Source organism: Amblyomma maculatum, unplaced genomic scaffold (assembly GCF_055883805.1).
Source record: "Amblyomma maculatum isolate TAMU_Amacu unplaced genomic scaffold, ASM5588380v1 scaffold_43, whole genome shotgun sequence".
Classification (NCBI taxonomy): Eukaryota; Metazoa; Arthropoda; class Arachnida; order Ixodida; family Ixodidae; genus Amblyomma; species Amblyomma maculatum.
Genome location: NW_028146768.1, coordinates 19,953 through 31,903, shown reverse-complemented (window position 1 = coordinate 31,903; position 11,951 = coordinate 19,953). Strand labels below are relative to the sequence as shown.

At 43.6% G+C, this 11,951-nt stretch overlaps 1 protein-coding gene across 1 annotated transcript; it reads left to right on the top strand.

Moving 5' to 3' along the window:
* The first annotated feature begins 5,236 nt into the window (after nucleotides 1–5,236).
* Nucleotides 5,237–11,605, top strand: LOC146170787 (uncharacterized). The gene is made up of 3 exons (XM_084586778.1): nucleotides 5,237–5,499; nucleotides 5,582–6,943; nucleotides 7,520–11,605. Exons 2-3 carry the CDS (start codon nucleotides 6,823–6,825, stop codon nucleotides 7,726–7,728), a joined length of 330 nt encoding a protein of 109 aa, XP_084442904.1. The 5' UTR covers nucleotides 5,237–5,499; nucleotides 5,582–6,822; the 3' UTR covers nucleotides 7,729–11,605.
* The last annotated feature ends 346 nt before the right edge of the window (nucleotides 11,606–11,951 follow it).

The following is an 11,951-nucleotide window of genomic DNA, read 5'->3' as shown; positions in this document are numbered from 1 at the left end:
ATTAATTTTTATTCCCATTCCATGCCCTAAATTGGTGAGGTTTCTACGGATAACTGCTTAACATTACAGAATGCAAGGCCATATTATTCATTCTGTGTTTGCTGCAGGACAAAATTTTAATTTTAGACATAGAACGACTTCAGCTATAACTTCCAGTTGCCAACTTAATCAGGATGCACACACACAACTGGTCTTGTGGCCGTATCCAGGATGTCACAGATTGGTTGAAACCTACTTTCGGTTTGTTTCCTGGTTTCAGCTATCTTAAAGTACTTCTACTTTGAATGTTCTTTTTTACCAGAAATTAGGGACACTAAGTAATGTGATGCAATTATAGACTCAAAATGCTAAAAGAAACACCAGAGTTGCCTTTTAAAAACAGAGAAGTAGCTTTTAATTTCAGTATGGCTCAGTAGAGACAAGAAAGCTTTGCACCAATTTTGTAATGCGAGACTACAAAGAAAATCAGAAAAATAAATACTCTTAACTGGGATTACAAAGCAACTACTGAAAGCATCAGCTAGTTCATTTCAACTTCTAACCATGTGCTAAAATTTTTAGCTCAACAGATTCCAGCACTGCATGGCCTTTGGAAAGAAGAAAATTCTCCCACGTGCTGCTTGCCAAATGCATATACAAGACAGTGTATCAGCACAACAATGTAGTACCTATTGCAAGCAAGCACCTTTTTTGTCTGTACCTTTCTTTCTATGTCAACCGACTCCTTCCAGCTGTTGTGTGTCTTTTCTTTTGTGTCGGGTTCTGTCAGAGAGACGCTTTGGCAACTGGTCTTCTGGTGAGTATCCCATATCCCCTAACATGCTGATCGTTTTCTCATGCTGGGCGCACACACCTGCACACAGTCTACGACACATATGTGCAACTCTGTGTGCGTGGTTGCGATTTTCTTGCGTACGTTTCATTCATTTCTGGTGCCTTCATTTGATGCGCAGCCATGCAGAGTGCTGGGAGAGACTGAGAACAGAGTGTGTGGACAAGCAGTTGACGAGCAATGGAAGTGTGCGTGCGATGCGCAAATGTTCAGATGTCTGAGCAATGTGTGTGATCTTGTTAAGTGTATATTTCTAGATTTGTAAATAAGTTTTTTTGGCATCCCTACAGCAATTATGCAAGTCTGAAAGTGTCAATACGCACTTTTGATTGCACGTGAGGACTTATTTAAGGTAACATGCTCTAGCTAGGCCAGATTAACCTCTAGTTCGCTCGAAGGTGATAATGTGACAGCTTCAAAACTGCAAAGTTTGACAAGAATTTTCTCAATGGTGACTAACACAACTCATTAACTGCTTCTCCTCTATTCATATATATTGCCCTCTTGTTTAAAAGGCTGCATGTGAAACTTAGGTAAGAGGTATGCCTTTTTGCAAATACTGGTAAGGCCTCTAAAATATCTCACTTACTCATTACACACACTGAAATACATAGTGACATTCAGTAGTGCCCCAGGTGTCAGTATTGTCACCGACTTTAATACTGCTTTCAACCCCCCAGCATAGTGTGTACACAGCATCCCTGCAATTGTTTTGCTATATGCTATTGACATCACGGTGTGGAGCCCTCACCAAGATCTGCTCACTCAAGAGGGTGCCCTCCTATCAATCTTGGATACTTTCTCTCATTAGGCTTCGGCCTTCAGCTTTTTGTGTGCAAAACTACATGCAGGTCAATTGCCAACAGCTGGGTTGGTTGGTTGGTAAACATTTATTAAAACAGTCAAGGGGCCAAAGGCCAAGATCTAAGGGTCGGCCAAGACTCCTTGGAATCTGGCAGCCACTAGAGCAAGACCGATGAGCGCTTGTTGGTCGTCCAGGGTAGAGCTGAGTAGACGAGCCTCCCAGGTATGCTGTGTGGGTGTTGGCGTGTGTTGTCGTGGACAAGTCCAGACCATATGAAGGTCTGCTGGGATACTGCAGTGTTTACACATCGGCATATACCGTTCAGGAAATATACCGTTCAGGCATGACAAGCGATGGAACACGGCAACACAGAACGACGTGATGACATGATGATGAAATATGCTTTTATGGCCAGCGGGCCTGGCGCGAGCGCTCTGCCCCGCGCCACTGCCCACTTCGTCATCTTCGTAGCAATATTATGAACCTTTTAGGATTGGGGAAAGTGTCCGTCTGGAGTTGGTGTATACGACGGCCTTTGTCATTGTAAGTTCTTGGTGTGAACCTGGATAGAGTTGCCGAGAAAGAGAATAGTTTTGGAGCAGGTCACGTGAAGTGATTATGGTGTCCTTCCTGACCAAGGCGGGCATGTTGGGGGCAGGATGATAAGCTGCTCGGAAAGTGAGCCCTCGAGCTAGCTCATGTGCTTACGCTTGAAACCCATGTGGGCTGAAGCCCATATCAGGAGGGTCAGGTGTTTAGGAGGATTTGATATGAGTACGCAAAATGGTACGGCTGAAATACAGCCTTAAGTAAAAATAAGAATGGTGCACTGTGAGTCACTTATGACTACTTTAGCTTTAGGAGTGGAGAGCAATAGCTGCTTCCTGCGCTGTAGAGATATGTGAAGTGCGTACAGAACAGGAGGCATGAAGAGCCATGTTCTCATCTGTGGCAACCACTGTTGCGGCAGTCCGAGTAGGATGGTCTGCCGCGTCTGTGTAAAGTATGTCAAGTCGGCCAGCATATCGCTGTTGGAGTGATGCGGCCCGAGCTTTTCTGCGATCTAGATGATGATTTGGTTTGTGGGGTTTAACGTCCCAAACCAACTCAGGCTATGAGGGACGCCGTAGTGGAGGACTCCGGAAATTTTGACCACCTGGGGTTCTTTAATGTGCACCGACATAGCACAGCACACGGGTGCCTTGCCTTTTGGCTTCGTTGAAAAGCAGCCTTCTCAGCCAGATTCAATCCTTGGGTACAGCAGTCGAGCACCATAACCACTGAGCTATCAAGGCAATATATTTGTTCATGACTCTTTTCAAACACCTTGCTGTGGACACCTGCAAAGATCAGTATGATACCTATCAGTATGACCAATGAGCTCCTTTGCTTCTGCATGGCAAAAATATACTGCATTTACTAAAGTGCTGTACACAAGAAAATTATTGGAATTGCAACGCAACTATCAAATTTAGTCAGAGCTGTCCACTTGATAATGGAGACTACTAAAATAAAACCTTTGGGCTTGTTTATGCCACAACTAATAGCGCTCTTGAGAGATGCCGACAATTGCTTCTGCATTCTACACAAAAGCATCCCAAGGTTTTCAAACATCTGATTTCTCCTGAAGAACAACTGCGAGTAGGGCATTTCTGGATCCTGTGCAGACAAGGAATAGAGAAGGTGGATGGCAATAATCTATTTTAGGTGTTCTCTTAGAATGTGGTTCTCACTGCTCATTTTTTTTTCTTCTGAAACAAATGCACACTGGAAGAGAATCTTTATCTGTTCTCTCATTCACAGTGAACCAGTGGCACAGGTAATTTAGCCACTTTGCAAGAAATAACTACTGCAATCTGGGAAGCTTTGGTAATTAATTGAAAGTGGTGAAGAGAGATCTTGAATGAAGTGGCTACCAAGAACTGTTTTCAGCATGATGACACAACAAAGTGAATGATGCAAGCACCAAGGAAACCAAAGACAAAACACAGAAATATGCTCCATTTTTCCAATTGTCAAATGTTGGCAATATTGTTCTGACTTTCTGGACAGCGTGACACACTTATATGAACACCTCATACGACACTAATATGAAAAGGAAGGCTTGACCAAATTGGTTAAAGTGAAAGATTTGACACATCAAATTTCCCAGTCTTGTTTACACAATTCTGTGCAACAGCTGGCCTTCAGCAATACCAGAAATAATGTGGCCTTTCAATGAGGTTAGCATGAACCATGTAACAACCAAAAAGGATGTTTCAGAAAGACTACACCTAAGACTCCTGATCATCCAGATGATGACAAACATATTTACCAAGTTTTATCTTTTTTTACGAAGGGGGGTACTGCGCTAAAAAACACGGACAAATGAAGTGGTGGACAAGACGTGCGCAGACTCAAAACTTAATTTTAATGGTTGAAAGGTGACATATATACAGTGAACAAAACCGATCCTTCGGTTGCAATTGCAGATTATGAGGTGAAGTATTTGGAAGCAAACATGTGACGGCAGCGCTGATATGCATTTGGATGGCCTCGGGCTTCACTCTATAGCTTGATTGAACTTAGACATTATTTAAATATGCACAATGTCAAAATAAATTGTTGCAATTAGCATGTCATGCAACAAATCTCCATTGGCGTGTACTTATTCGTAAGTAATGTACAAAATAAACATTTCAGTTCCCGAGCCAGCTGAAAAAGATAGCTACGATCTAGCAACCTCCGGTGATAAGCATCTCTCCCCATAAGCATAGCTCACTAAACTGAAACATCTTGCTTCTAGGAAAAACGATACTTTAGCGTCGTTACCCAGGGCCAGTTTTAATTTTTGGCAAGCGATCTTTCACACACTTCACTGCTCTCCTCCTGGCATCGGATCAAGACTTTCCCGATGCACAGCATGGCACAAAATATGAAGGGACAACAAACCTTTCGCAACAAACCACTGTCACTCACTTGCCGAACAACAGCTTTGAAATTAGTCGCTTCGCGTACTTAACCGCAGAATATTACACGGGCGTATACCCCATGGAGGCGGCCACTGCGGGCGGCCATATGCAAGCAACGAGCGAACTGGCGTCCCAATCAGTTCCAATGTTGTCATGACAACGCCGGATGTGACGTTGAAGACAACCAGCGCGACTAGCGGCCAGTGCGGCTATGTACGCTGAGAAGTAAATACGCTGCCCGGCGTTGGAGTGAGTGAGTGAATAAACTTTATTCAATTAAGACAAAAAAACAAAGCTAACGTAAGTGGGCCCTTAGTCCAGAGCCACAAAAAAAAAAAAAAAAGGGTCGTGAAACGTTTTCCGGAAATTTTGCACGGCTTAGTTAAATAGAATCCTTGTCCTGCATCATATAATATACCTCGATTCGTTTCATCGCCCGCGTTGATTTAATAGCGACAAAAACAGAATTTCGGTTTCCTAGCGCGCGTCCTCCTCAACTCAACAGATACGTCATAGCGCTAAGCCAATGAGAAGCTCCCGTTGCCGGAGCCTGCTGAGCCAAAGTTGACCAAGCTCGGTGTATTTTAGAGGTTCTAATTGTGCCCTACTCTACGCTCACACAGGGTTTTTTAATATGGCCGACGCCTAGGTTCCTCCGTCGGTTCCAGCGTCGCTGTGCTGCTATAGTGAACTAGAATATAGTCGCTACTGTTAAAACATGGTTACATCGTGGGCTTTGAGCCTTACGCCGACGCAACTTTTCGGGTGCCAGGTCGGCGAAGATGGACCCTGCGAGCGACCGGTACAGTAACACTTGTGTCGAGAGGCCGCGGTAACCGCGGCACAACTCCGGCTTGCAGAAGCCCCGACCGTCAGCCTCCCGATCCCAGCCGTTTCGGAACTACGCATTGGTATGTATGTCCGAGTCTTGCAGCCTAGCCTACGTTTGACCGTTGCGAGAGTGCGCAATCGCTAACCGAAGCTTTCGAACAGGTGCAGCTGCGGGCGGTGCGTGCCGATGCCGACTGCTCTTGAGAGCATCTGGCGAGATCCCGGCGGCGACTACGTAGTTGAAGCCAAGACCGACTGAAATACAGACCTGGGGCCCGATCCTCGATATTCGCCTTCCCCTGGCGGCGCCATATTGTCTTTCTGATTGGCTCTGAAAAGAGTCACGTGCTTCAAACTTTTGGCGCGAAACCATCAGTTGAGGCAAGCACTTTTAGCGGTTACGTCAAAATGACGTAGCCGTGAAAATTGATTTCAACCGGAGCTATCCTTGTTGCCTGGATGACAAATACGAATGATTTTGGAGTGGAAGCAAAGTTACTGATGGTGGTTTGGAGAACACTTACGCTCGATTAACCAATGTGATGAAAATAATGGCATACTGGGAAGGAGCGGATGCTCAAATTTGATTGGCTGGAGCTATGTCACGTGAAACACGTGATACGCAGGCATATTTAGATTACGTCAAATTGACGCGTCATGACGTAACTGATGTGCCGCCATTACCGAAAATGCTGACGTTTGGCCGCCATAATTTCGCCGAGTGGCGAGGTGCCCGAATTATGCTAATGAGACTATGGCGACAGGCAAGCTGATTTATGCAGCCGTTAGCCTACCGTAGTTTCTTAGCTTGTTATTAAAAGTAAAAGGATAACTTTATATACACCTTGCATGGCTTTTAAACGCAATAGAAAGGCAAATAATGAGCGCGTATGAAATAAAGGACGCTTGAGACAATCTGTAATGGGGGCAGAAGCTTGCGGCCGCGTGACGGCGCTAACTGCTTTCTTATTTCAAACCCTTTCTTCCTATGGTAAGAAATCATTGGTCTGTGCGGTTATGATAACCCAGCAATGGCGGCGGCCATGGAGGGAGGCATGAAGGGAGGTACGCTTTCATTATAGTGAACTAGAATATATATTCTAGTTCACTATAGCTTACATGGAGGAAAGAAAGAACTTGTACGCTTATGAGTGGTCTTCGTGCCGTTCGTCGTCTGCAAGTAGTGATCGAGGATTTGCTGCAGCACAGCAATGCTGTCAAATTGTCTTGAAAGATAGCTCGTCAGTACAGTCAGATCAATCATCTGACGAGGAGTGTAGTGTGGCGGCTTTGCAAGCTCCGAGGCGAGAATTGTCCTGCGCTCGGAATGTTGAACTGTTGAGCTACTGGTGCTTCGGGTGTGATCGCCAGTGGTGAACGCCTCTGATGTTGGATGGCACGAAATGTATTCGTTCGGCCGAGCGACAAGCTCCCGGAATGTGTCGGGCTTCTCGATGGGTGTCGACCAGCAGGGCAACGCAGTCAATCTGCTGGAAATGGTGCAGCACGTCGAGCATCACAGAGGTAAGTGCAATAAGAAAACCTGTAAAGGTGACTGTTCATACAGCGTCATTCGCATTCAAGTTGTACGCAGGCGGGAAATGACTGAAGATTAAAGGAATACTCACAGGACGCATGCGGCGAATCCGATATTTTTAATCAGCACTTTGCGTTGCTTTTAGCTGCATATTTCTACGATGCATTATAATTTTCTTCAACTTCTCTACACTGCACGAACTTAAAAAAAAAAAAAAAAAAAAAAAAAAAAAGCTGAGTGTGCTTGTAGTTGTCAAGATTTCTTGGTTAATGGTTTCGACGACCGAGGAAGGAAAAACAAGTGAAATCGCCTGATATAAGTCGTTCCCTTAATTGCAAAAAAAGAAAGAAAAAGTTAGCCACAATACAATTTCCGCCACCAAGCCGTCTTTACCTGTTACGGAAATGGTTCACTTAGGTTTAGGTTTTGCACTGACCATTTCTTGCATTCATAGATTACACTTTACCGCAGCCTAGCTTGTAGCTTTGATGATTTTGAATGTTCCTGTGCCATGCGTGTTTGATATTTTATTTGCATATAATTTAGGCACTAAACATTTGCAGGTGATCGTGTGGACCTTGTGCAGCCGTTGCAGCACTTCCAATCCGAGTCATCATGTGGTCGAGAAGTCCTGGGGCCATATTCAACATCATTAACCTCTCTGCTAGGCTTGTATAATCTGGGAGGCCACGCCTTGTCCCTGGACGGCCACATCAGATGTGAAGTGCTATGCAGATGGACAGCTCTTTTTGAAGATCGTTACAGCTTGTAGTGTGTGCAGATCACATGACATTGACGCCACCTGCAAATGGTAATCGCAGCAGGAACATCAACAAGTACAAGGAAGAGGACGTGCAACATTTATATTAACTCGGACAGGAACAACTTGATCACCTGCACTTGAGATTTTCACTCGCTGTCATGATTTTGATATATGCCACAAGTGATCAATGTGCACATTCTTACTGCTTCATGTTCGATAGCATACTGCTGAAAAGCCGTCCAAGTCTTAATTTTTTCTGTGGTTTTGAGATATAACCATCTCTTTGGTGTACATTTTGTTGATAGCATGTGCAAGAACCAAGTTCAGCTTTGGGGTGGCGCAGTGGTTACGGCGCTCGACTATTGTTCCCAAAGACGCGGGATCGAATCCCGGCCTCGGCGGCCGCTTTTCGATGGAGGTGAAAAGCAAGGCGCCCATGTGCTGTGCGATGTTAGTGCACATTAGTGCGATGTTAGAACCCCAGGTGGTCGAAATTTCCGGAGCCCTCCACTACGACGTCTCTCATAGTCTGAGTCGCTTTGGGACGTTAAACCCCACAAACCAAACCAAACCTTTCCTTGGTGCTATAATTTTTTGTCTACCATCTGTAGACATACTGAGTGTATTCTACAAGTGCTGTGGCCCTTGCTGAGAGCTGTCATTCTTTGTTGTATACTTTGCTTTTTTGTGTTCTGCTTAAACTCAGTGTGCATTTTATTAAGTGCTTCATGTCAATGAAACACAGGAAGGTACAAAAACGTTCTCCTTCTACCTCCAGAAGTGCCATTCTGAGTAGGACATGCGGGCAGCAACAGTTCACAATTCACTTTGGTGTTTGTGGCAAGCAGGCAGCCTGCGATGTACTACTTCAGTGAGAATATTTGACATACGTGCACCCTGGTGGATGTGTCTGCAGTCGTTTACCATAGCAGAGTCCATTTCGTTACACCTATCTTGTGTGCTACTAGGGTGAAATGTGAGGTGCCCACTGTGTTTTTCCACAAACTGCAGAGTGAAGCGAGCTGTGCTTCTTTGTATTTGGTTGCCTTTATGCTTGTTTTCTATTGCTTCCTTCATATGCTGAATGTAGATGAACAGCAATCAACTAGTTTTCCCAAGGATAATTTGTGCATCTATTTGGTGGTCATTGTCTTTCATTGTTGTATGCACGGAAAATGAGGCCCCCGCCAACTTGTCAACCCATTTTGGCAATTTTAGATTCCACTTTTGCAAAATTTGCCAGTTTCATTTTGCACTGCAATTACTGATGCTTTGTAGTGATGTTAATCAAGATCCCAGATAACCTGTTTAACCTCTGCATCATTTGTGTGGCTCGGCGATCAATGAACATTTTTGTATTCTTCAGTTTTTTCACAAAGGCAACTATTGACTTCTCTGTTTTGTAACTAGGTGATATTGATGTGCATGTGCACCCACTGGCAAAAGTTCTTGAAGGTGGCTTCGCAGGGGAAAGAATGCATTCATTTGTGTACGGGATAAATTGCTTGACATTTCATGTTTCACTATATAACTCATAGTCACAATAATGATGCACAAGCGCAGGAGTGAAATAAAAACTTTTTGATAAGATTGTCCTTCATAAATTTTTGACTGCAGCTCTACAAAATGCTTTGCTCCTTTTGTGCATTGCTACATATCTTGTTCCATAAAATACCTCCCTCCATGATAGCGTTGTGTGTAGTCCTTCCATACCTCTATTATGAGGCTGCTATCTGGGCCATTTGCTTCTTGACACATTCTTGCTGCTGCCACATGCCCTCCGGCACTCACATATGTTAAAAGAGGGTTGGTAAAGCTCACATATTCATGCTCTAAGCCACTGGAGACTGGCTTCATCACTCGAGATGTTTATCGAATGATTGCAGCTGTGTATAACTGCTTCATTACTTTTTTTCTGTTAGTTGCTTTTGTAGCCTTCATTGTTCTTTGTGAGCTTTAAATTGAGAATTTTAAGGAAGGGGCACAAATTTTATGCCAATCACTTTCATTTCATTTATATAGAAGCTCTTTCAAGGAAACTTGTGTTTCATCATCACTTTTCAACATTTTGTACCATTGTGCTAGTACTGAGTTGTATAACTTTTTGCTCTCATAAGTGACAGCTGCGCTAGTTTCACTTACACCTATCCTATTGTCGCATGTGTTTTCTATGTTATCTAGTATCCCTATGCTTTCCTATTATATCAGCTTCAGCAATCCTCTCTGCATTTAACCCTCAGAATGTGCTGCATATTTTGCACGTCTGCTATGTGTACAGCCTAAATTGAACACCACAATATATTCTTAAGATTGCATTCAAAAGATAACTTCCTGAAGGTACAATCCTATTGAACACAGTAGACGTCATACTATCCATAAGTGAGCCATTCTTTTTCATGATGTATTGAAGAATTTGTGAACAAAGCGATTTCATTTTATCTTGACCACATTCATCTGTTGTTTCTGTGGTACAGCCTCTGCCACAGCTGCATCTATAACTCGGCTGTTGACACTGTGGTCAAATGTCTTGCGAGCCAGCAGAGCCTAATGTAGCGTTGATGTTCAGCTATTGGCTTCTTGCTTTTTTTTTTTTTGATGCAGCAACGTTAAAGCCTCTTTTCTGCACAAAACGCGACGTTGTGAGTGGAAAATCTTGGGCACATTTCAGACAGGTGACATGGCCGAGTACTCAGTGTGATGTCTCTGGCTTCACCTTTGAGATGAATGTGTGAGGTGATAAACCTTGCAGGATCTTTGGGTAATAAGACAGGCAACCCTTAGGCCATGGAAACGCATCCGTACAGCTTGGTTAGAGTGGGCTTTATAGGTATCTAGACAAGTGCTCTTCCACATAATTGGATAACTTACAGGTATATGCTACTGATATGTATCATAGAATAAATACTAGATGTTAGCAGTAGCAAAGTCGATTCACACGAATGAGAGTCTGCAGACAGGAGCCATAAAAGCTGTTGTGTCATAGCGGTAAATGCTGAGCTTGCGTGTCCCCACAATTGTTTTTAGAGCATGAAGTTTTCAAGTGCTGTGCTGGTTTGCCTGATAGCCGTCACACTGAGTGACTTGCTGAAATAATGCTTAAGGCTTGTCTTCCTGAGCCAAACATTTCTCCTTTTTGGTAGACTGCATAAAGGGAACATTCTAGGTGTGGCAGGCATTTATGCACAGATAAAATCATTCTTAAACACACTATAACTACCTTTGCCCTGTCCATAACAGAATCAGGGAATACTTGCTCTGTCCCAGGTGCCGACTACCATTTAAATGACGTTGAGTTCCATAATCTTTGATACTGGTAATACTGCGGAACGCATAGCATCCCTTGACTGTAGTTGCAGCCTAGTGGTTTGAGCATTTGGGGACCAATCCTCAGTGGTGTTGGGTACTCTTTGGTAAAACAGTGGGTGCTTGCTTTGCTGGTGCTGGGGTTATCTTGGGCCAAACACTTGGAGAATGGGTTTTTGACCCTATCTTGTGTTCCCTTGCTTTGTATAGCTAATTTCTCTTCTTTGGTCTCCAAGGCCGTGCCACCTTTCAGATATGGCGATGAGCTGTACAAGTACAACAATACTGTAATTACTTGAATGCGTGACAGCCTTTCATTTTTTAGGCTGTGTATTGTAGAGTGTGTAGTGCTGTAAATAAATTTTGTATTGTTTTGTATATTGTAATTTTCAGTTTTCTTATAAGCAAGGCTTCATGTCAGGTGCATGTAAAAAAAAATGCCAAAAAGTACCGAAAGCAAATGATACACCAATTGTTAGTCAACGACGAGCTGTTTAAAGCTACAGGGAATGTGTTACGTGAGTAGCAGGTCTCTTAAAGTGTGCATGTTTTACCAAAATAAAGGACAGAAGCTATACTGCAACCTGTTGGAAGAACCATGCATACAAGACGCACTAGCTGCAAATCATACGCTCATTTAAATCACGTTTAGTTTTCCAATGATATGCAATCAGAATGTCGAAAAAGTAAATTTCATGCTTTATTCCCATATTTATGCCCGTATTCAGGTGAGGTTCATTTGAGCATGTTTTTGAGTCAGAGTGTAGAGAGTGGATGTTAGACAGTTGCACGTTGGACATTATGCATTGCTGGAAGAGCACACAGGGGATGGCACAGCCAATACAAATCATACAGTATTATCACCTGGCATTAATGAACCTTTGCCAAAAAATCCAGAACACCACCCTGATGTGCTGCAGGCCACATTG